General features: G+C 57.6%; 2 protein-coding genes across 3 annotated transcripts; one reads left to right on the top strand and one right to left on the bottom strand.

Annotated features, from left to right (window-relative positions):
• Window positions 1–1,097: 1,097 nt before the first annotated feature.
• On the bottom strand, window positions 1,098–9,358 carry LOC106862192 (protein eva-1 homolog C-like). Of its 2 annotated transcripts, XM_014891053.2 has the most exons (8): window positions 8,859–9,341; window positions 5,727–5,926; window positions 4,281–4,404; window positions 3,939–4,091; window positions 3,630–3,773; window positions 3,366–3,437; window positions 2,935–3,024; window positions 1,098–2,238 (listed from the first exon to the last, which is right to left on the bottom strand). In XM_014891053.2, exons 1-8 carry the CDS (start codon window positions 8,938–8,940, stop codon window positions 1,853–1,855), a joined length of 1,251 nt encoding a protein of 416 aa, XP_014746539.1. In that variant the 5' UTR covers window positions 8,941–9,341; the 3' UTR covers window positions 1,098–1,852. The 2 variants fall into 2 exon arrangements, with proteins under 2 accessions (XP_014746539.1, XP_088029502.1); XM_088173376.1 differs by lacking the exon at window positions 2,935–3,024 and having other exon boundaries at window positions 8,859–9,358.
• A 1,815-nt stretch (window positions 9,359–11,173) lies between these two features.
• On the top strand, window positions 11,174–19,596 carry CLIC2 (CLIC family member 2). Its single transcript, XM_014891058.2, has 6 exons — window positions 11,174–11,306; window positions 15,656–15,765; window positions 16,190–16,315; window positions 17,234–17,340; window positions 17,718–17,899; window positions 18,041–19,596. The coding sequence occupies exons 1-6, from the start codon at window positions 11,250–11,252 to the stop codon at window positions 18,200–18,202; spliced, it is 744 nt and encodes a 247-aa protein (XP_014746544.2). The 5' UTR covers window positions 11,174–11,249; the 3' UTR covers window positions 18,203–19,596.
• The last annotated feature ends 1,123 nt before the right edge of the window (window positions 19,597–20,719 follow it).

Raw genomic sequence — 20,719 nt, 5'->3', positions numbered from 1 at the left:
GGATGCTGTAGGATCCAGGTCCCTGCCTTTCCCCATACATGTTAAGGCAGTGCATAGTCCAGCCAAAACCACAGTTTTTTTTCAGGCAGAGCCAGGACACATCCCACTGCCAATGGAAACATGGTTATCCTGTGGGAGAAGATCCTCAATTAAAACCCCCATCCAAGTCTGCCCACAGCTCTGTGGAGGCTGGGATGAGCTGCCTGCTTTGGGACAGGTTCATGTCTGCCTGTCCAGCCCAGGCTTGGCACTGAGAAGCTGGCTTTTCCAGTCTCCAAAGCACTGTCATGCTGGTGCTTCTGGCGAGGCTCTTGGGAATCCCAGCCTTGCTGCAGGGGTGTGACTCACACCATGCAAGCTGAAATCGCCCCTGGACATGGGCCGTGTGGGAGAAGAATGAGGAGAGCAGGAAGTGCAAGGTGAGGCCATGGGTGTGCAGCAGGAGCTGTGCTAGCTGTCCAAGCATCGAGGCAAGGCTGTGGTCTCAGTCCTGCCCACAATCTAAGGATGCTGGGGGCCAGCTGGAGGTGAGAGCTCCACAAGCTCTCTTTGGGCTCTGACATTCCTTCAGCAAACCCCCAAATCAGGCAGAACGCAGGTCCTTGGCTCCTCCCACTAGACTCTGCTGTGTGCTGGCTCAAGAGCATTTGTGCCCAGCGTGTCCCTTTCTTGAGGACAGCTGGGTTGCTGCTTCCATCCAGCCTCTTCCCACAGCACTAAAAAAGCCTGTGCTGCCTTTTGGAGTTAGAGCAGACCCCAGCCCCAGCCTGGCTTCTGGCACTGCAGGACTGCTGAGAAGCCACTCTCAGTATCTGGGGATCTTTGCTCCAGGATTGCTTACCAGACGGGAAGCCCCAGGCTCAAGAAGAGCAGCAAGGAAAGGGAAAGCATCATTCCTGGGACCCAGATGGACTGCTTTTTCCCCTTTCCCTTCCCCTTATCCTTTCCTGTGGTAAAACAAGCCTAGCTTGTTGCTTCCCATGGCCCAGTGCCAGAAGCACTGGTGGGAGGCAAGGTACTTTTCTGCACAGAGAGGGCTGAACTTTGCCTCTTCCTTTTTCCTCTTTTCATTACTAATGACCAAGGTCAGGGGGAGATGTTGTGCCTAAGAGCTATTGCATTTATTCACTGGAAAAAAATACAGCAAGTTAAAACTTGGGGCTCTCCTGCCACTAGAGAAAGTAGAGAGGAAAGCACAGAGCAACGCAGGGTGACAGAGCTCCTGAATGCTTACAGGGAGGTGAGAGCCAGTGTTGTGCCCAGGTGCCAGTGGCCCCAGCCTGGGGAGTAGCTGCCTTGGAACAGCAGGGCTGCATGGCATGCACCATGGTGGGGATGTGCTGGCGATGCCTGCTGTGCTTGCACGCTCCCTCCACCTGCCTCTCCCTGTGTCCTGGCCATTCCTGCCCCTCTGCCGCTGGCACAGTGCCCGAGTACAGGGGGTGTTTGCAGCACCAGGAGTGGAAGCCAGCACCCAAGGAGAAATAGGAGCAAACAGCCTTGAAGGGCTCAGGGTGGACTTGGCACAACTGATCGAGGTTAAACTCTAGGGCCAGACGATGCAAGCTGAGAACAGAGAGGTTAGGTTAGGGTTAGTGGCATCTATGGCAAAGGAGCCCGTGGCCCACAGGACCATTCCACAGCCCCTCATCACACTGAGGGACTGCACGCCACCCCCAGGTTAGAGGTTTCCGTGCTGGTGGAGCAGTGTGTGGATGGACACAGTGGAGCTGCCGTGACCCTGCTCGGGATGTGCAGTCACCCAGGGATCCCAAACTCTTATGTCTCTCTGATGTCAGATCCCACTGAGCCTGCACCCCTCTGCTGCCCGCCCACCGTTTTCTCCCAGTTCTTATTTGGTGGCCGATTTGATCTTGTGTATGGCATACGGGCTTGACTCCTTGGGCATCCAGATCTCGTCCCCAGTGTGGCTCTGGTGCTCCACGGCTCCCTCCATGGCTGCGGTCAGCTCAGGGCCGAAGATGCTGTCAGTGGCACGGTAGGTGCGGGTGAGGCGGCGGAAGGAGGAGTCTGAGGAGCTGTCATCAGCGACGTCCTCATCCTGCTCATCCCGCAGCTTGGTCCTGCCCAGCTCCGAGCTGCTCCCCAGCTCTGGATCTTTGAGAGCCTCCCCCATTTCCTGGAGGAAGGTCGTTTTGGGGCTGATGATGCACAGCAGCAGCATGAGGCCTCCTGAGACTCCACAAAGAAAGTAGAGGGCAACTTTCTCCGGGACGCCTGAGGGGGAAAAGGAAAGAAAGACACCAGGGTACAAACTGCTGTGTAGTCTGTGGGGTATCAGTGCCTGCAAAGCCCCTCTGCCAGGCCTATGGGAGTAAGAGGAGGGGAGCAGGGATGCCCTCACCACCCAGGCTGCAGAGGCAGGACCGACCTTGCCCCAGTGACCATGGAAGTGTCACCTAGAGCCTCATTAGCACCCACTAGTCCTGAAATGTGCCTTTGACCAAAGGAAACCTACACTGGGATGTGGGGTAGGCAGAGCAGGGGAAAGAATAATCCCTTGGGGGATTAAATGAGTAACTTCCTCTGGCAAGGGAATTTTTTTGCCTGTAGAGAGGTGGTCTCCATTAGTGCCTGCAGATAGGGCAGGAAGGAAAAGACCCAGTGGGTAATCTGGCCTGTTGGAAAAGGAAGGTGCACAGGCAGGACTGTAGCCATACCATGACTCTTGCTGCTGTGGGACATGTGGCTTGTTCAACCTCTGAGCTCCTGCCCTAGCTGTCCACCCCAAACCCAGCATGGGTGCTCGGTGCCCTGCTCCTTTGTGTGCCTGTTGGCTCTGCTGGAGGGGTTTGGGGTCTGGCTGCCTCTGAGATGAGCCCGGGGTTGAGGTGGGGCCATCTGGGATGTCAGCCACCCCCCAGCCTGTTCTGTTTCCCCAGGAGCTGCGTGAGACCCAGGGAGGGCACATACCCCAAAGGTGGGCAAAAGCTGCCAGAGAGCTAGTAAAAATCATGCGGTCTTCCTGGAGCCTGGAGAACCTGGGCCCTTTGTACCAGCCACCTGCAGTAACAAGGGGGTGCAGGCTGAGACACGAGGTGCTCTCGGTGCCCCGACTGCCTGCTCCTGCCTGTCCTTCCCCACACCACACTCCATCCTTCCTGCAAAGTGCTCTGCTGTCTGCAGGGATGACCCTGTGTGTCTTCCTCTCCCCTGCTCCCAGCAGATGCCACCTCCATCCCCTCAGAATGGGCACTGGCCAAGGGATGGCTTCCACCACGGGACAGAGATGCTAGGCTGGAGCTGGTACCAGGGATGCAGACAAACCATGGAAGGGCTGGCTCACCCAAGCACGGGCACAGTGCCACGCTGCTTGTGGTGGAACCTTCCTCCACCCACATTACCATGCATGTAGTCCGAGAGCAGAAAGGGGTCTGAGGCGTCAGGGCCCACCTCCTCCAGCAGTTGCTTGGGCACTGCAGGGAGAGCACACACCAACGCACCTCATCAGCACACACATCATCATCATCACCAAACGTGCACCCTGCTCCTCCCCTGCAGCCCTTGCCTCCCTGGGGAGCCCCACGCCCCTGCCCCTGGCATGGGGTGGGCACAGCACACACTCCACCAGTGGCCCGTGTGCCCCTGGCCCCGTGGGGAGCTCTCACCACAGGTGTAAGAGACTCGCAGCTGCTTCTTCGTGCCAGGGAGGCATGGGTCCCCGAAGGTGGCCTTGTCAGCAGCCACAGTGCAGTTCCCTTTGCGGTGGCACTTCTTGGAGACCCTGCGCAGAGCGTCTGGGGCCACACACTCTGCAGAGACATGAGGAATGGACCCATGGGCAGAGCTGCCTGTCCCTCCTTGCTGGACATCAGCCAGCAGAGGCCAAGGGACACAGGTACAGCCCAGTGGTGGACTTGTGCTGTACTCTCTGCATGGTTCCTGCCCCATTTCTGTCTCAAACCATTCTGGCATACCTATATGCGGTCCTCCAGTGTTGAAGGCGTCACACTCTGGTTTGCCCCGCAGGAATCGTCCATAACTTGCAGAATAAATGGCCAGGATGGATTTTGGTCGACATTGCAGCCTGAGCTTGTCATTCTCGCACACGGTCTTGACCCGATGGTTCCCTAGGAAGTGACATCGCTGAGCGCCCCAGTGCATCCTGAATCACCTGCAGCCCCTCTCTTAGGCCAAGGGGAGGGTCGAAAGAGGGCTGCGAGGTACAGGAGCAGCCATGCTCTCTTTCCTTCCCCTTTCTGAGCAGCTGAGGTCAGGGAGGGCCCATGCAGTGCTGCCCAGACCGTGCTCCATCTCACCTGGCCGGCACTTGTAGGAAGCGATGAGATACTTGTGTGTCCCAGGGCATGGGTCTGGCCCAAAGACCTGGCTGTGCACTGAGAACTGGCACCACTGCTGGTCCTGGCACTCAGCCAGCAGCTTCTGGAGAGCAGAGTGGAACAGGTGTGAGCTGGGTGAGAAGTCCTGAGGCTGTTCTCACCTCCTGTCCATTAGTGCCATCACCAGGCTCAGGGAAGTGGCCTCTCACCCCACAGAAGTGTCCCATTGCTGCTCCTGCCTGCCCCTGGTGCAGACATCCCAATTCCAGTGCCCGTTTCTGAGCCAGCTCCTCCCCTGCACCCACAGCGAGCTGTGTGCCAGCACAGGTGTGCTACACCTGTGCAGGTGTGCACTGACGCGACCCCCTGCGCTCCGTGCTATGTCCCCGCAGTCCGTGCAATGATCCCACGGTCCCTGCAATGTCCCCGTGGTCTCCGCAACGTCCCTGCGGTCCGTGCAATGTCCCCGCGCGGCCACAAGGTGGGGACGAGGACTCAGCCAAGGCCATGGTGGCCCAGGTGGCCTCGCCGGGCCCTCGGCTCTGGCAGGAGTCACCGGGTAGCCCGGTCCTGGGTGGCTGTGGGACTCCCTGCCCCTGTGTCCCCCTCTTCGTCCCCGCAAGTTCCACAGCAGTGGCTGCGCAGCGGAGCAGAAGCTACCGGCAGCAGGGAATGGTTTATTCTCCTTCTCCTTCTCCTTCTCCTTCTCCTTCTCCTTCTCCTTCTCCTTCTCCTTCTCCTTCTCCTTCTCCTTCTCCTTCTCCTTCTCCTTCTCCTTCTCCTTCTCCTTCTCCTTCTCCTTCTCCTTCTCCTTCTCCTTCTCCTTCTCCTTCTCCTTCTCCTTCTCCTTCTCCTTCTCCTTCTCCTCCTTCTCCTTCTCCTTCTCCTTCTCCTTCTCCTTCTCCTTCTCCTTCTCCTTCTCCTTCTCCTTCTCCTTCTCCTTCTCCTTCTCCTTCTCCTCCTCTGTCCCTGTCCCTCCCGCCCAGCTCAGGACTGAACCTCTGCTTGCTCTTGGCTGCCAGAAGGGAAAGTCACTAAGGAAACACAAGCAACCTCTCTTCCCAGTTACTGCCTGAACAGAGCTGAGCCTTGGCAGCAGCTCTGCTCTCTGGCCTCCAGACATCCCTGCTCCTAAAGCAGCAGCGGGTGACCCAGCCCTGTGCCAGCATGGGCACCCCACTGTTCACCACCGTTCTCACAGAGGGTGGTTGGGAACAGGCTCCCCAGAGAAGTGGTCTCAGCACCAACCCTAACAGAGTTCAAGGAGTGTTTGTGATTCTTTGATTCCGTGATTCTGTATCCTGATGAAAACCTCCTTGGGGCATGGAGAGGCTGCACTGCCTGCAGCCCCCCAGCCCAAGCAGGCAGCTCAGGGATGTGGAGACAGAGGGATGTGCAGCCTGGCCCCTGGGGTCCCTCCCTTACCAGGTGGGCAGTTGCAGACGTGCACTCGGTGCTCTCCTGGGAGGCGTTGTCAGGGCTGGGGCAGAGGTTGGTGCTGGGCACTCGGCGCCCATAGAAGGCCCCGAGGATGCTGATGGTGGTTTTGCGAGGGCAGACGATGAGGAGCTGCTCTCCATCGCAGGTGTGGGCAGTGTGGTTCCTCAGCACCTTGCGCAGGTACCCTGGAAGGGGAAAGCAGGGGTGGCATTGTCCAGGGGAGACACCAGGACCACAGCAGTGGGGGCACCTGGAGGCAGTGAGGATATCTTGAGATGAGGCACTTATGGGGTGAACAAGATCAGAGCAGGACAGCAGCAGAGAAGAAGGGCTTGTGGCAAACCTCGCATACATCATTGCTGCCAGGAGCCTGGAAAGCAGCGTGGAATAGCTGAGCTAGTCAGCAACAGGAAAGGAAAGCTGGAGGCACTACAGCAGGTTATAGAAGATTGGGAAATCCCATAAGGAGTTGTCAAGTGTTTAAAGAAAACCAGGCTTGTTATAGGGCCATGGTGGGGAGAGAACAAGAGTGAGCCAGAGATAGTCCCCCAGTGATGATGCCTGGAGTCAGAGTGAGGAGGATGTGCTCTGTCACAAGTCTGTCACAATTGAGCCATGAGGCGGATGACAGAAGGGTCCAGGGGCTGCTGCAGGTGGCTGGGTCAGTATGGATGAGTGTGAGCCTGCCAAGTCATCGCTTGAGCCCAGCCGGCCTCAGGTCTCTAATGCAGAAACCCAGTGTGTTGGTGCAAACTATTCCTGGCCCACAACCCTTTAAATGGGCACTGGCCCTTCCATCCTTGAATTCCCATCACAGAATGCTTCTTTCTTTCAATCCTGCCTTAGTTTGTGTCCCAAACTACTGCCCTCCTTGTTTCCCCTACAGGGGACAATTAACTGGGACTGTCCTGCCCAGCCTCTCCAAGGGCTTAACATGCAGCACTGGCTCCAGTTGGCACTGGCGGTACTGGGTGGGCAAAGAAGCTGTTTTATCAAGCTGCCAGGTGCTCTGAGCAGGCACCAGTTGCTGGAGAGGGCTGAGGAAGCAAGAAAAGCTGATGAAATTTGATATGTAGGCCCTGAATGAAGCGCTTTGCATCTTTGAATAAAACAAAATCAAAGGGGGAGCATCATTGTGAGGCTTGGGAGATGGGAACAGGGCAACGTGGGGCTTCTGAGCAGATCACAGACCCCAAACCCCAGCAGTGGAGTCTTTGGAGGAACTTGCACCTCAGCCCCAGGCCAGTGCTGGGGCCCAGGGCAGGACATGTCCCCCAAACCCCAGTGTGTCAAACTCCTCCAAACCAAGACAAGAAGGTGGGAGCACCAGCTCCCCCCTCTCTGCAAACTGGTGCCAGGCTCAGCAGCACAAAGGGCCCCTTTCACCTTCAGTCACTAACCCGTCAGCATCCCTCCCTGGATGTCAGCGGGCGCAGCTGGGAGCTGCCTCCAGCCCGGAGTTCATCTCTCCCTTGGCATTATCCCTCACAAGCTCGGATGGGCAAGTGGGTGGCCACAGAATCCCAAAATAAAGCCCTCGATTGCTTCTCTGCATGCTGGAGGAGAGAGGAAAGGAGAGGTACAGGAGGGCAGATGGCAGCAGACAGAGTGTTCTAGCCAGGTCAAAGCTCCAGTGCAATGCAAAGATGCTCTTTGAATGGCACAGAGCTGGATCAGACCCTTGGGGTGCAGTGCTCATGAAGAGGGGCCGGGAGAAGCCCTGTCCTGTCCCTCTCCTCTGGTGTCCCCATATCACTGGATGCTGAGGGCTGTGAGGGGCACAGGACCCTGCCCAGGCTGCCAGCCCCCCTCCCCTTCCTCTGCACCCCCTGCAGCAGTCCCACACCTGCAGCAGCAGCCCCGCACCTGGCAGCAGTCAGGCTCTCCTGAAGGTTTCAGAGCCGGCCTAGCCTTGGCCTCTGCCTAGCACTCCAAACCCACCTGCCCACACCTGACACTGCTGGAGGCAGGGCTGCCTAAACCCTCTGCTGCCGGTCAGCCTTGGATGCAGAGGGCTCAGCCAAATCCTAGGGATGGCAGGGAACTCAGGTGAGAAATATGAGAAGAAATGGGTTTCCCCAAATCCAGCCTTGAGGCAGACACCCTGTTCTGCTGTCATGCCGGCTGAAGGCACCAGTGGTTTGTATTTTAAAACCGAGGTTCAAACACTGCCATGTGGGCAGAGGTTTCTCCATCATCCTATTTTGGGCCAGTGAGCAGCTGTGAAGATGTTTTTTGGGTGCAGCCATGTCAAGGAGGCTGCAGGCAGACTTGGTGAGTGATTCGTGCCACTGCAGCTGACTCAGTCTCCGGTGCTGTGGTTGTGCCGTTAGCTCTGCCCAGATGAAATCACATCCTCCTCACCACAGCCCGCCCTGCAGCATTCTGCTTTCACCACCTGGGCCTGGCTGAGCAGATGGAAGGTGTGCATGGCTGTTTCCAGATGGTCCCTGGGGAATGCCTGGTGTCCAGCCTGCCTGCACTTCTCCTGACTGTTCAAAGAGCTGGGGCAGAAGGGGTCCCACGTTTCTGCCTTGTCCACATCCATAAGGCTCACCGACATGGCCCTGGGGAGAGCTCCTGGTCCGTGCTGTGTCTCGTGGCAGGGCACCCTGCAGCACCCCTACTCACGAGCAGCTCTGGCTGGGGCACAACCACCAGCTCCATCAAAGGACCAGGTACAGCTTCAACCCAACTCCTCCCTCCCCTTCTCAGAGCAGGCAAGGCTGGCAGGGCAGCCCTGGGTGCTCCTTCAGCTCTACACACTGCCCAGCACCGAGGACATGAGCATCGTGGCTCAGGGGATGCTCAGCAAAGCTCAGGGACTGGCTCGGTGTTTGCTTCTTTGCATTTCTGCCTGCAAACCATCCAAAAGAGCACAGCAGAGTGGGGAGCCATTCTCGTGCACGCCAGGGCTGTGGGATATGTGCAGTGTGTTTTCAGAGAACAGCTCTGTGTGGGGATAAAGAAATCCTAGCATTTTGGGGAAACTCACTCTGGCCTGCTGTGGTTTCTACCTCACTTGTCCCTACCCCACCAACCTGCTGTCCCTTGGCTCTCCCAGCACACCAGCACAGGGCTCCGCATCCCCCCCTCCCCTCCTTCACCCTGACTCACCAGACAGCTCCGGGCTGGCCTCCAGACGTGCAGCAAAGCAGAGAAGGACCACGGTCACCGCTGGCTGGACCAGCCCGGCCATGGCACAGCCCTGTGTCCCCGTACCAGCCGTGGCCTCTGCGCGGGGACAATGGCTCGCTTCTCTGCCCTGCTGGAGTCCCGAGGCTGGGCGGGCACAAGTGTCTCACTCTTAGCCTGCTGCCCAGGGCCAGAGGCTGCTCGGGACAGCTGGGTCACTCTTAGACAGGAACACATCCCCCAGGGCACCCTGTTGTGGGTGAGCTGTGCCTTGGCATGCCATTGCTAGCAGAGAAATTGGCAGTCCCTTGCCTCCCACCTCTGTTCCCCCTGGGCAGAGGAACAGGGCTTGGCAGGGTTTCCAAAGTGCCCCCAGCTTTCTCCCAGGCACAGTGAGACAGAAATCCAGCTACATGCGAGCTGTAATCTCAATCTCGGCAAATGTCCGGCCATTCACTCCGTGGGGAGGAAGGGAAAGGCTCCCTGAGCTGCCTCCCAGGCGGCTGTTCCTGCAGGAAAGACAAACACCCTTCCTGCACCCAACAGTGAGGGAAGGGACCTCTTTGCTGCCACGTTTCTGTCCCACAGCCTCTGTGAAGCCAGGTACTGGGCACTCTGGCACCTCATGAGGAGGGCACCGTGTCATACTGTGCCTCCCACCTGCAGGACTCACATCCCTGCCTGCTGCTCCAGCCCGAGGGAAATGCCATGGCCTGGAGCTGCTGGCTCTGCACCCAGCTGAGATCAGCAGAGACAGCAGCAGTTGGCAGTGCCAGGAGCCATCACAGCTCCCAGAGGCTCAGCATGGCCCAGGCAGGGGCAGCTGGGAGGCTGTGGCAGCAGCCAGCAGGGACTGGCACACATCATCCGGAGTCCACAACGGGAGCTGGGTGCTCGGTGTCAAGCTTGTGATGAGGGTGATGCCATGGGCCTGGGAGGTACCCGCAGTGCCATCAATACTTACCTCTTGATCATCAGTGTGAGAGTGTCCTGTCCCATCGAGTAGGATTCCAGGTTCTCCCGAAGTTTTGATGGGGCAGAAAAAAAATACCCCCTATCTCCCCACCCCTGCAAACCTCAGTGTTAGCACCACTCTGGGCTGTGCAGCAGGACCAGGGGAAATATCTTGGTTGGGGAACCTCCTCCAACGGTCTGGAAAATCATTTCCCATCCTAATTGCCTTGAGGGAGATTGCTGTCTGAGCAGGGTTTGATTATCTGGAGAGAAAGTTGGAGCTTATCCAAGCTGTGGGGGGGAGGGGGGGGTGAGTCAAGCGTTGGGGATCCCCATTTTGTGCAATGGGACCAGCTTTGTGGTCTGGGGGTGTGAGATAGGTCTTGCCTAAGAGTTAGTCTTGTGTGTGCTGGGAAGCTGCCTCTGCAGCCAGAGTGATCTGACAGCAAACAGTTCCCTCCCATCCTGGGGAGGAAAGCAAGCTGTTCATCCTTCCTGCAAAACAGCCCAGTTCCAGGAATGGGGCCCTGCTGAAGGTCAGCCCTGAAGACATCCCATCCCATCCCATCCCATGGCATCCCACCGTCCTGCCAAGCACCACGCAGCTGGGTGGCTGCCAGGGGCACTCTGGGGTTCCCCACTGCACCCCGGCATGCTTCGGCATCTTTTATCTCCTGCCTTAGCTGTTTTGCAACCCTTCCCACCCAAGGGCTGTGCCCCAGCTTCAAAAAATCAGTGGCAGGTGCCCAGGCTGCTCTCCTCGGCTTCCCCGAGCCCTTTTCCTGGCCGGGCCAGCTCTTTGCAGCCAGGGGTGCTCGGATGTGCCCACGCAGGGATCCCAGAGCCGCTGGGCTGGGAGAGCAGCTGTGTCCTCCCTCCGGGCGGCTGTCTGTCATAATGCAGCTGCAGGAGGCAGCGAAAAGGTCAGCCAGGTTCACCCCAAATTGATAAAGAAGCCCTGGGGCACTGGACACCAGCATGAGGCTGGGAAAGTGGCAAAGGGCCACGACTGGAGCAGCAGGAGGAGCAACAGGCAAGACACTTCCTCTATAAACCCCTGCTCCCAGCTGGGAAGAGGCAGTGGCAGTGCTGCGGGCACCAGAGGTGCTGGGATGCCGGCCCACGGCTCGGAGGCACTGGAGGAGCACCTGGGTGGGTGCGATAGACGCTGGATGTGAGCAGATAGACCCGTGCTGAGTCACGGCTGAGAGGCCCTGCCGCTTCCTCCCCTCGCTGGCAGGCCCTGGCGCACACCCCATTGCTCCTCCCTTCTTCAAAAGGAAGGAAAGTGTGAGCTCCAGCCCTCTGCGGAGTAAGAGCAGCCCAGGGGCCCAAGCCAGCAGCCCTCTGGAAGCCTTCCCCCATCAGACTCTGCAGGGCACAGTCACGGCCGCAGTGCTCCCTCCCCACGCTGCTGGGATGGAGAGTCGGCAGCACAGCACCACCAAGGAGCCCGAGATCGAGCTGTTTGTCAAGGTGGGTCTCGGGGCAGGGGCAGTGACTCTGGGGCTCACCCTCACCCACATCCAGCGGGGTGCGGCTGCTGGAACTTCACGGGTGTCTTCATGTTGTGTGAGGCTGGAGATGGGTACAAATTCCACTGTCACTCACCACAAAGGCTGGCTGAAGAGTTGCCCAAATGCGGGGACCGTGTGGTGGTGTGGGGACTGTGGGGTGTCACACCCAGCAGGCTGAAGGATGCCCTGGTCTTGTGATGCTTGTGCACCCTGGAGAAGTGTCACTGCTGGCAGCAGCATGATGAAGGAGTGGGAGCACACATGCCTCTCAAAACCCAGAAAAGAGAAGCCCAGCCTGGGAACAGCAAGCAGGAGGGCTGGGAGCAGCCACTTCAGCTTCTCCTGAGAGCAGGGTTGTGAAACGAGCATGGGTGGCTCGGGGAGCCGCTGTGGGAGTCCACGTGTGGGCGAGATGGGGTGTGATCACTGAGGGGGAGTCGCTGGAAATGGTTTCTGGGTTTTTTTTTCCCTGTTAAGCAATTTTCTGAACCCTTTCCTTGGAATATTTAAACACTCAAATTCAAAATATCTGCAGCAGCCGTGGATGGTGCAAATAGAGAGGAGCCCAAGCTGGTGGCTGGTAACTGTGTCTGCCCACAGCAATTCCAGGGGCCCTGGACATGCTGTCCAGTGACAGTGACGAGGGGGCAATGCCTCTCTGTGCCACCTCATCGACGTTTTAAGGGTGGTTTTTCTGTAGCCACTCAGGTCTACGGGCTTCATTGCTCTCATCCTGGGGGAATTCAGTGCCCAAAAGGACTGGTCAGAGGCACTGGCCTCCCTGGCACAGGCACCCAGCAGTTCTAGGCACTGATGGTGCCTCCCTTGGGTAGTAGTTAGACATACTTGCTAGAAAGGATTATCTGAGCCTTCCCAGGAGAGATCTCTCTCATCCCCTTGCCAAAATTGCAGCCACAGCACTTCTTGGTGGACATTGAGCTTGGCTGAGCTGATCTGGACAAGTGTATTCTTGGTAAAAGTAGTCTGGGACTTGAATTCTCTGCTTAACACTTGTCCCTGGGATGGCTGGAAAAGAAAGCAATACATGAGGTGACTGCAATGGCAGCAGCACATTCTAGGGGGTTTTCAGAGGGAAGTGAAACAGAAAAGCAGCAGCATGGTCAGGACTTCCCCTGTGCTGTAATTTAGCATGAAATAAACCGTCCTGGCTTGTCTGTTCTCAGAAAAGTTGATGCTGTGCCTCCCCTTCCCGGCATTCAGGACCCAGCTGTACCAAAGACACAGTGGCTCTAGCTGCTGACAGGCACCTTCCTGTGCCATCAGCTCCGGGCTGGGCTGGGGATGCCCCAGACAGGGCTGTGACCAGGGACAGCTGTAAATCATGGGGGAAGCTGGTGCTCCCATCAGCGCCTACTGTAGCAGCATGGCACGGCACGGCACGGCACCCTGCCTGGCTTTCCCTTTGGCAGATGCTGGAGTTACCATGGCAAGGATGGGCAGGGTGCCAAGCAGCTCCTGCTTCCCCCTCAGGCTGGGCTGGTGGCTCCCCAGGGCTGGCATTTCTCACCCTGCCACATCCCTGGCAAGGGCATCGTCTTTCCGGCGGGGAGTTTCTCCCTGCCTGGGAGGAGGCTCCGCTCTGCAGCTCCACCAGGCATTCAGCTGCTCCCTGGCTCTCTGATGGCTGTAGGAGCTGTGGCAGGTCCCAAGGGGGCTGAATATTTAGCAGTGCCCCAAGTAGGCAAAGCTGCTCCTCCTCCCGCTGCATCAAGGTTGTTTCACCATGGGGAAACCACAGGAACTGCCGAGTAGCTCTTCGGTTTCAGTGCCCTGTGCAGCCCGGTGACGCCTCAGAAAGTTGGGGCTAAAAGGCTGCAACCCTCCTAGAGATTCTGTGCTAGTCCACGCTGGGTCTATCACCTGAGGGCAAAGACTGAGGAGTGTCAGTGTGTGCCCCCATCCCAGCTCCTGCTGCAGCGGGAGGAGCAGCAGAGGTGCTTTGAGGAAGGAAGTGAAGAGCAATGACTGCCCCCACTCCCTGCTGCTCTGCGTTTGCCAGGGAGGGAGAGCGCGTGGCTGCAAGTCTCCCCTGAGGGCTTCTGTCTTCCTGAGGCTCCCTGCATGGCCAGTGCTTGCCAACAAGGCCCTTTCAGAGCCTCATGCTCCCCCAACAGTGCCAGGGCACTGGTGGAACTCCCCTCCAATTTCTCCAGATAAAGGTTTTGGCTCTGAGCATCCTGGTATGGGCCTGAGTCATTCTCCCTGCAGAGGCGATCCTGATTTTCTTTTCAGTCTAGTCCAAAATTCCCCACCTCTCTATTTTTAAAAGATGAGGGGGAAGACCAGCCTGAACAGCTCAGGGACTGGAGCTACCTGAGGCAGGCAGTCAGAGTCTGTGCCCAGAGCAGCCCGAGGAGGGGCAGCCCTCCCCTCAGTGACCCCCACCCCACCAGCAGAGTGCTGCCATGGCTCAGCACAGCAGCTCCTGGGGGGACAACAAATGAAGCCCTGTCATTCCCAGCCTTGTGCCAGGGAAGTTGAAGGGAGTGCAGCTGGCAGGGAGAGCAGGGAGGAAAGTACTGATCCTCATGCTAGGCAGCCACAAAAGCACTTGCTGAGCTGTTGATTCTGGAGATGCTCCAAAGAACGGCCATAGTTTGGGGTCATGGGTGGCAGGGGTGCTGGGGAGGGGGAGCACAGGTGCCCTGCACTCTTGCCCATGGGCAGCCCTCGAGTTTGTTCTCTGACTCTCCTCTCCAGCTCCTTCAAAGGAAGGCTGAGACCCAGTTTCACCCCTTTGCAAAGAAGCTATTAATGACACAGGATGTTCCTGAGCTGTAGCCCCTCTGGGAGTATTTGCTATTAATAGACACTGACCATCCTCGTGTGTAGATTCAGCTTCACTGTTGGGCACATCCTAGGGAATCAACGTTTCTCAGTTCCCATTTCCTTCCTCAGATTTCATGACATAATTTCATGACAGCTGAGCATAAAAAATACTTGTTAAAAGTAATTTGCTGTCCTCTGGAAGGACTAAAAGGTCTTGGCCTGATGGAAAAAACAGACCTCCTGCTCCAGCTTACGAGCTGGAGTACTGAGGGGTCGTTTTGATTCTTCTACAGTCCCCCTTAAGGTGAGTTTGACATCAATGTTCTCTTCCTGGAGAAGCCGAGCACTCCAGACTCCACAGGCTTTTGGCTGTTTGTGGTGACTTGTAGCACCTACCTCCAGCCCAGCAGAACCAGGCACAGGTCTCTGCCTCCTCAGCCATCCTGTCTCTGGGTCCCCGAAGGGGTGTGAGCTCTGTCCAGCTGCCCACTCTGGAGGCTTTTGCTGCTACTTGACTGCCAGATCCTCTTAAATCTCATCACCCTCCTGCTTAGCCTCAGGACTTCAGCTCATTACCAGCTATCAAGGCAGAGCAGTGCAGAGCTGTCCCACCAAGCTGACACACATCCCTCTGTGATGGGGCTGGCATGAGCTGTGCTGCTCCTCCGTGCCAGGGCAGGGTGGTCACACAAGCTGGAGCAGCACGGTTCATGTGCAACCTAGGAACCTGGTAATTCTCTTTAAGAAGTTGAGTTTCCTGTGAGCCATTTTACCTCTTACCACAGCACAACTTCCCTCTCACAGCAGCATCTCAGCCAGTTTTTGTGCACGGGGGAACCTGCCATATCCTTTTGCCAAACTCCTCATAAGGTGTTTTAGTAGTTTTTTGCAAAGGATATTTCCAGCTGCTACATAGCAAGGAAAAGTGTTTCACTCTGCCTGTGGCTGTGCTCATGCAGAGGGGCTGAAAGGGGTTCCTTTAGCAGCTGACAGTCATCTCTGTTTGCTCCCAGTGCTGTGTGGGATGCCAGCACAAATTCTCTTCTCTCCTGTGCCAGCCTGGGCAGGCTCTTGGCGTGGGGACATCGTGCCCGGGTTTATTAAACACACACGAGACTGGAGGCAGACATGAACAGCACATGAAAACAAACTGCTCTTTTCCTGGCAAACATGAGCTCATTTCCCTTCTCCCACCCGCTCCAGCCTGGCCTCCTGGCCAAGCGGACCCTCCCTTCCTCCCCATCCATTAGCAATCAGCCTCCACCTTCTCCCCCTGCCTCCTTCTCCACTTCCTCCTGGCTTTATCTCACATTTCTGGGAAGGATCCGACCCCTGGCATCCTGAGTATGCTCTTATGTTCTTTCCAGTGGCCCTCAGGGCCATGGCTGAGCGTGGGTCCTACAGCTGAGCTCCCCCGGAGCCGGGAGGGGCTCCCTGCAGCACTCTGTGCCAGCATTTCAGCTCCAGGCATCCTGTCTGTGAAAGCGTTAAACCTTCATTTTTCTGCTTTCCTGACAGGCTGGTCTGGATGGAGAAAACATCGGGAACTGCCCCTTCTGCCAGCGCCTCTTCATGGTGCTCTGGCTCAAAGGGGTCAAGTTCAATGTCACCACGGTGGACATGACCAGGTGAGGTGGCACTGAAGCCCTGGCCCAGCAAAGGGGTGAGACACGCCCTGCTCAGCTCCCCCATCAGCCCTTCTTCCCCCTGCCTGCCCTGCAGCCACTGTCACTGCTCAGGGACAAATTGCTGCCCACGAACTGCCCACCTCACCTGGAGTGCAAATGTGGGCCAGCACGGACTTGTGCCACCTGCCAGTGTGCACAGCCCAGGGACTCTGTGTCCCGCTGGGTGTGAGGATGACTTGAAGGCACCATGGGGCAGATCCAGAGGCTGGGGAGCACTTGCCCGCTCCCCAAAGCCAGCAGAGCTGGGAATGTTCCTGGTCCTGTGCCCCCTCCTCGCCCCCACCTCTGCCAGGGCCACTTTCTCGGGGGCTGGTGGAGGCAGATGTGCTACAGGCTCTGAGCCAGCTTGTTTTCTCTGCTCCAGGAAACCTGAAGAATTGAAAGATTTAGCACCAGGCACCAACCCACCCTTCTTGCTGTTCAACAAGGAGCTGAAAACAGACTTCATCAAGATTGAGGAGTTCCTGGAGCAGACCCTGGGTCCACCCACGTAACTGCAAACTCCCTCCTTCCCCATTTCGGGGCCTGTCAGTGCTGTCCGGGGCTCGGCAGATTGGGAAACTGAGGCAGGGTGCCAGGAGGTGCCCCAGGGCAGCCCAGGCAGGCGGGTGCCTCTCCTGGTCCCTGGGTCACTGGGGAGGGCATGGGGACGGCAAGAGGGGAAAACAATGGGTAGAAATGCATCAGCCATTGCACCCCCACTCTGAGGGCTGAGGGGGAACATGGGGAGGTCCCTGCAGGGATCCTGGCTCTGGTGGGTTTGTCACTGGCTGTGGCAGCTGGTGTTGAGGTAGAGGGGAGTGCGAGAGCCCTTGGCTCGTTTATACTCGGTGCACTCAGCTGAGGGAAAGCAAATGCCCTTGCTTGACAGCAGAATGCAGGTGACCTATAGGGCGGTTGGGGGGTGGACTTCTCTGGGGAGCCCCTCAAACCACCCTGCCCCGTGCCCTGGGTGCCCTCCCACTGCTGCAGAAGAGGAAGCTCAAATGCATTTGTCACCTGCCTCCTTGAATGTGTCTGCTCTCGCTGCACACCCTGGGACATATCAGCAAAAGAAGACAGTTTCTGAGGAAGTCATGGGAGCTTCTGGCTTCCTGAGACCCCTCTGTGCCAATGTGCATCCTCTGGACTGGGCCAGAACTGCCTGCAGGCAGAGCTCTGCTCTGGGGCTCCATTGCCACCAATGTTCCCCCAATTGGGGAGTATTTGCCCCGAGATTATCTCCTGGCAAACACCCAGGATAGAAGACACAGCTCGCAGGGTGGCAGCTGCAGTAATTCACATCGTCATAATTCTCCCACAGCCAGCTGAACATTCCCTGCATCCTCCAGTACCATCCCTGGGCTCTATGGCACTGCTGCACCCCTGCTCCATCCCTGCCTGCACTGACATAAGTGTCTTTTTCCAGGTATCCACACCTGAGCCCCAAGTACAAGGAGTCCTTTGATGTGGGCAGCGACATCTTTGCCAAGTTCTCGGCATACATCAAGAACCCACGCAAAGAAGCAAATATCAGTAAGAATTGTGGGTTGCTGGACTCTAATTAACCACGCTGCAACAGGAGGAATGCTTTTGTCTGCTGGCAAATCCTGCCATCAGGTTAAGATTCCTGCTGCCTGCCTCAGCAAAGCCTCCTTGGGAAGTGGAGGGGAAGGATAAAGGCAGTTCTCTGCTCCCTCCACAGGGATAACAGCAGAGCATGGGGTGACGCTGCTGTAGTCCCCTGGCAACAGACGCTGGCCGGGGTCAATGCTGTGCCCTGGTGGTGTGGCCCTGAGGACTTTCTCCCTCTCTGCAAAACCCGTGGGAGGCTCAGCCAGCCCAGCACAGCCTAGAGCTTCCCTGGGAGCCCAGGGCACACACTCACTACTCTCGGTTTCCTGCCCTCCCAGATTTTGAGAAGGCTCTGCTGCGGGAGTTCCATCGCCTGGATGTCTACCTGAACACTCCTCTCCCAGAGGAGATTGACCAGGACAGTGTGGAGGACGTCACCATTTCCAAGAGGAAATTCCTGGATGGAGACCATCTGACTCTGGCTGATTGCAACCTCCTGCCCAAATTGCATATCATCAAGGTAACAGCACCGGCCCCCAGGGTAGGGTAGGGGGGCACCTGCTCCAAGAGGAGTGGACAGGGAGTCCCCTGCCAAAGCCACAGAGTGAGTATCCCTCAGGTCTTGGGAGTTTCAGCCTCCTCCTCCTTCACTCTCCTCTAGATTGCAGCCAAGAAGTATCGTGACTTCGAGATCCCGGGGGACATGACGGGCATCTGGCGCTACCTCAACAACGCCTATGCCTGTGATGAGTTCACCCACACGTGTCCTGCAGACGAGGAGATCGAGCACACGTATGCCAGCGTTGCCAGGAAGATGACCTAACCACGGGGTGGGGTGGGCTGGGCTGGCAGCATTGCCCTGGCTGAGCCCTCCAGCTCTGCAGCCCTGACACAACCAAAACCAGCCGATGGAGAGACTGGAGAGGGCTTACAGCATTGCTAGCTCCTGCCTTTCAGAAACAGCACCTTGCTTCACAGCCCCCGCCACTGCCTCCTCCTTCTGTGCTGCTGGCTGCAGCCCCTGGGCACCAGCAGTGCTGACCACATACACACACTGCTCCCATCTGGATGTAGTGCATCCCTGCTCCCTGAAAACATTTCTCACAGCCCGTGACTATGTGTCATGGGAAAAGCTGAGCACTAGCCTCCTGCAGTGGCGCTTTCGTGGGACAGACGAGACCCCCAGCCAGGCCAGCCCAGCCTCCCATCCCCATCTGCCAGCCCTGTGTGGTCCCAGCCGTCCTGGGCTTGTCGTGGGATCCCAGGGCTGGAGCTCTTTGCATTCGCCTCTTGCCAACCTGCTCGGCCCCCGGGGCTGGCATTTGGGCAGCCCTCTCTTCCGAGACACCAGCTCCCTCTGAAGATGTGGAAAGGCTCTTCTCTGGCAGCTCATCACAGTGAAAATCGTGCTCACTGCTGAGGGCTGTGACACGGGTCTGACTGCCCGTGCACGTGGGGTAGGTGGGTGCTGGGGATGATGTCCGGTGCAACAGTGCCGGGACCAGGTACAGGAGGGAACAAAGGATCAGGGGACCTGCAGAGGGCCTGAGGGTGAGGGGCTGAGGATCAGAGCATCCCTCCCATCTTTACCAGTGCCCAGGGCCACGTGCTGCTGGCTGCAAGGTCCCGCTCAGCTCCTCCCATCTCAGAAGCCACCGCGCCTTGCAGAACCCTGCAGAGGGTGCAGCCACGCTCCAGCTCCATACGCCCCTAGTTCCCACCAACACTTCTGGAACCTGGGACTGGGAGCAGCCACAGGGTAGGGCACACGTTTAGTTTCCACACTGGAAAGCCCAGGAGAACAGACAGCAGCTGTTTGGCAAAGCTCTGTTTGTGGAAAGGTGTGGGCAGTGCCCCTTGGCTCAGCATGCCTTCACGTCCTGTGTCAAAGCTGCTCTGCACAGCCATGACATCCTCTGCTCCCCCTCTGACACCTCCAGCTCCCCCAGGACTCCCACCAGGGCCTGAGAATTCAGCCAGCCCTCCCTAAGCAGCCCCAGGGCAAAGGGATACTGTACAGTGGGCACGGTGGGTTCTGTGGGAGCTGAAGCGAGCAGAGCCCCCTCAGCCCTCACTGCCACTTTCCTCTTTGCACTAATGGAGTGTCCTTGCAAGCCTGTCTCAGATAGTGCTGGGTTTGGGGACTGGGTTTGTTACTAATGGGTTTTGGTTTGTTGGTTTTTATAAAGAACAGCAATAAACTGTGTTTTAATATGCCTTTCTGGTGTGCTGTCAGCCAGGCACCAAGGCTGCTGGTGTGGAGGGTGCTGTGGGGTGCAGGGGGCTTTCCTGCAGTGGAAACTCCTCTGAGATTTGGCATAAGTGAAGCTTCCATTCCCGTAGGCTCCAGGACCAGAAAGGCCCTGAGGTGCATCTGAAGGCTGGGAAGCACAAGAACCGGCTGTATGTCACAGAGCCTGGGGAGAGCAGTGGGGAGCGGAAAGGACAACACGGGGGAGGTTGTCCTGCGGAGTAAGGGGACCTAGTGACCAAGCTAGGTAGTCTGTGACTCTGTCAGGGTGCTCATGGCACCTTCTGAGTGCAGACACTTGCCGCTCATCCCCAGGTGAGGGCACTCCCACACCAGCACATGAATTAGGACCAGTTCTGCTCTACAGTCCCCTGGGGTGACCTGAACGCCCCAATCGCCCTGCTTGGGTCCCAATCCACTGAATTGCAGGAAAGCTCCTGCCTGGAGAGAAACGACACAGGCATGAGCCAACAAGTTCACTTCTCTGCAGCCTGTCAGCTCTGCAGCCCTCTTCCTGCACATCCTCCAAACATACCCCACCCAGGCTCCAGCTTCTGGGGCTCTCACGGTCCCCACCCACATCCTGGTGGGCTTCCCAACCAAGCCAAGCAGCTAAGACCACCACTGAGAGGGAGGTGCAGCAGGAGTCAGTGGCCTGGATGTTGCTGCTCAGGCCCACAAAGCCTTTTTGGGCTGAATGATGGGGTCCAGCACGACAGGACAGCTCTCCTGCTCCGTGCTGCTTCGGGGACCTACCTGGAGCTTGAGACTGACCACAAAGGCAGCTTGCACAGGGAGGGAGGGACAGAGCCTCACTGAGGTGCCAGGTCTTTGCCATGTACAAAGATGCGCTGGACAGTGCTTGAGGAGGCTGTGAGGATTCTGGGCTGTCCCACAGAGGTGCCAAGGCAGCTGCAGTGACAGGCAGGAGAGAGAGAGCAGGGTGGGTGCAGGGTCAGAGCAGACCCTGCCGTCTGCAGCTCTGCCTCCCATGGTTTTCAAAGGCAAATGGGGATGGTCCTGGGTACTGGCAGCCTGCAAAATATAAGAGCTTGATTTCCGCCCATCATTTCAGGGGCCACCTCATTG

This window comes from Sturnus vulgaris, chromosome 14 (genome assembly GCF_052056855.1).
Source record: "Sturnus vulgaris isolate bStuVul1 chromosome 14, bStuVul1.hap1, whole genome shotgun sequence".
Lineage (NCBI taxonomy): Eukaryota > Metazoa > Chordata > Aves > Passeriformes > Sturnidae > Sturnus > Sturnus vulgaris.
The sequence above is the reverse complement of the archived record's forward strand: the minus strand, read 5'-3'. Positions and strand labels throughout refer to the sequence as shown.